The sequence below is a fragment of the Austrofundulus limnaeus genome, unplaced genomic scaffold, assembly GCF_001266775.1.
Source record: "Austrofundulus limnaeus strain Quisiro unplaced genomic scaffold, Austrofundulus_limnaeus-1.0 Scaffold928, whole genome shotgun sequence".
Lineage (NCBI taxonomy): Eukaryota > Metazoa > Chordata > Actinopteri > Cyprinodontiformes > Rivulidae > Austrofundulus > Austrofundulus limnaeus.
In genome coordinates, this window is record NW_013953330.1 from 108313 (window position 1) to 109660 (window position 1348).

Sequence of the window (1348 nt, forward strand, 5' to 3'; positions counted from 1 at the left end):
TTTCATCAAGTATATGTTACAAGATTTAATTGAGCAAATTAAGTAAAATTTACCTGATTTATTCACAAATCTTTAACTATATTCTGAATAACTTTTACTAAATAATGATGAGTAAATATTACATGAATTTGTGGCATTTAAATTTATGTAACAAACGTTAGTGCAAACCGTTTACAGGATTTTCTCTAGTAAATCTTACAAATTATTTTTTTACAGTGCATGTAACCTATAAGTTACTGAAGTTCTCAGTAACCTTTAGGTTAATGGTGTGTATCAAAGTGTCAGACTCAAACAGGTGAAATGTTTTATTTCCAGTTAATTTTGAGAGATCTTTATTTCTGTGTGTGTGAAGAGAAACGTAAACAGAACTTTAGCTGTAAATTCCCAACTATTTATTCAAGCATTTACGTCTAAAATCGTTTATTTTGTTCAAAAGAGTGAAGAAGTGTTTCAGGTTTTCTAAAAGTAAGACAGTGTGTGTTGAACCAGAGCTGTTTGTTTCCTCACCCAGAGCATTTGTGGCAAAGTTCTTCTCCAAACCCTCCTCAGTTAACTCCCTCTGGTTGACCATGCAGCCTGCGTTGTTGATCTGTGACGCAGGACAAACACTGAAAACGATCCAGCTCCTGCCGTGAATCACACATAATCTCACGTTTCTGCAGACACCTACCAGCACGTGCACCGTGTGCTTCTGGGAGAAGCTCTGAGCGAACTGCCACACCTGTCTGGCACTGGACATGTCCACGATGTGGACGTGAACATCCTGGGAACAGAGGAGAGGATTTCCAGTGCAGAGATGATATTAATACATCATCTTTATGTTTTTATATCCAGGGATGTGGGAGGAGTTTGTGTGTGAAGATGTGAGACGTGATGGGCTGTCAGCTCTGCTCACGCTGCAGTGAGACGACAGGAATTTGTTTACAAGACAAACAAACAAGTCATTCTTTATCAGCAGGCTGAGAGGAGGAGGTGCTGACTCGAAGCAGCTCACTCAAAATAATCTGAGACAGATTATTGTCCTCACATTTTCTTTTTTACATTTTTCAATACTACAAAATTAGATTTATGCACAAAGATCCAAMAGGTGATTCTATTAAAGCTCAACCAAAAGCTTGGATTTCAGGGTATATTAAGAAAAATAAAATAAAAAACACACATCCTGATTTAAATCTGGAGTTTTATGCATCAAAACATATTCAAAATAATCTGGTCTTCACTAGGATTTAAACTTGTTTAAAATCAAACCTCTTTTATTCTGATTCCACCATGTCAGTTTTTTTAATTTAACAAAAAACAAAGAAAAGAAAAGAAAAGAAAAGAAAAGAAAAGAAAAGAAAAGAAAAGA

The 1348-nt window shown here is 35.6% G+C and overlaps 1 protein-coding gene across 1 annotated transcript in view; it reads right to left on the reverse strand.

The window, feature by feature from the left end:
• dhrs12 (dehydrogenase/reductase (SDR family) member 12) overlaps positions 1-1348 on the reverse strand; it is a gene marked incomplete in the record, with an annotated part of 21437 nt that overhangs the window by 7472 nt on the left and 12617 nt on the right. Inside the window, 2 exon segments of the mRNA XM_014029620.1 lie at positions 508-589; positions 671-763. Coding sequence (XP_013885074.1) covers positions 508-589; positions 671-763 — 175 coding nt within the window.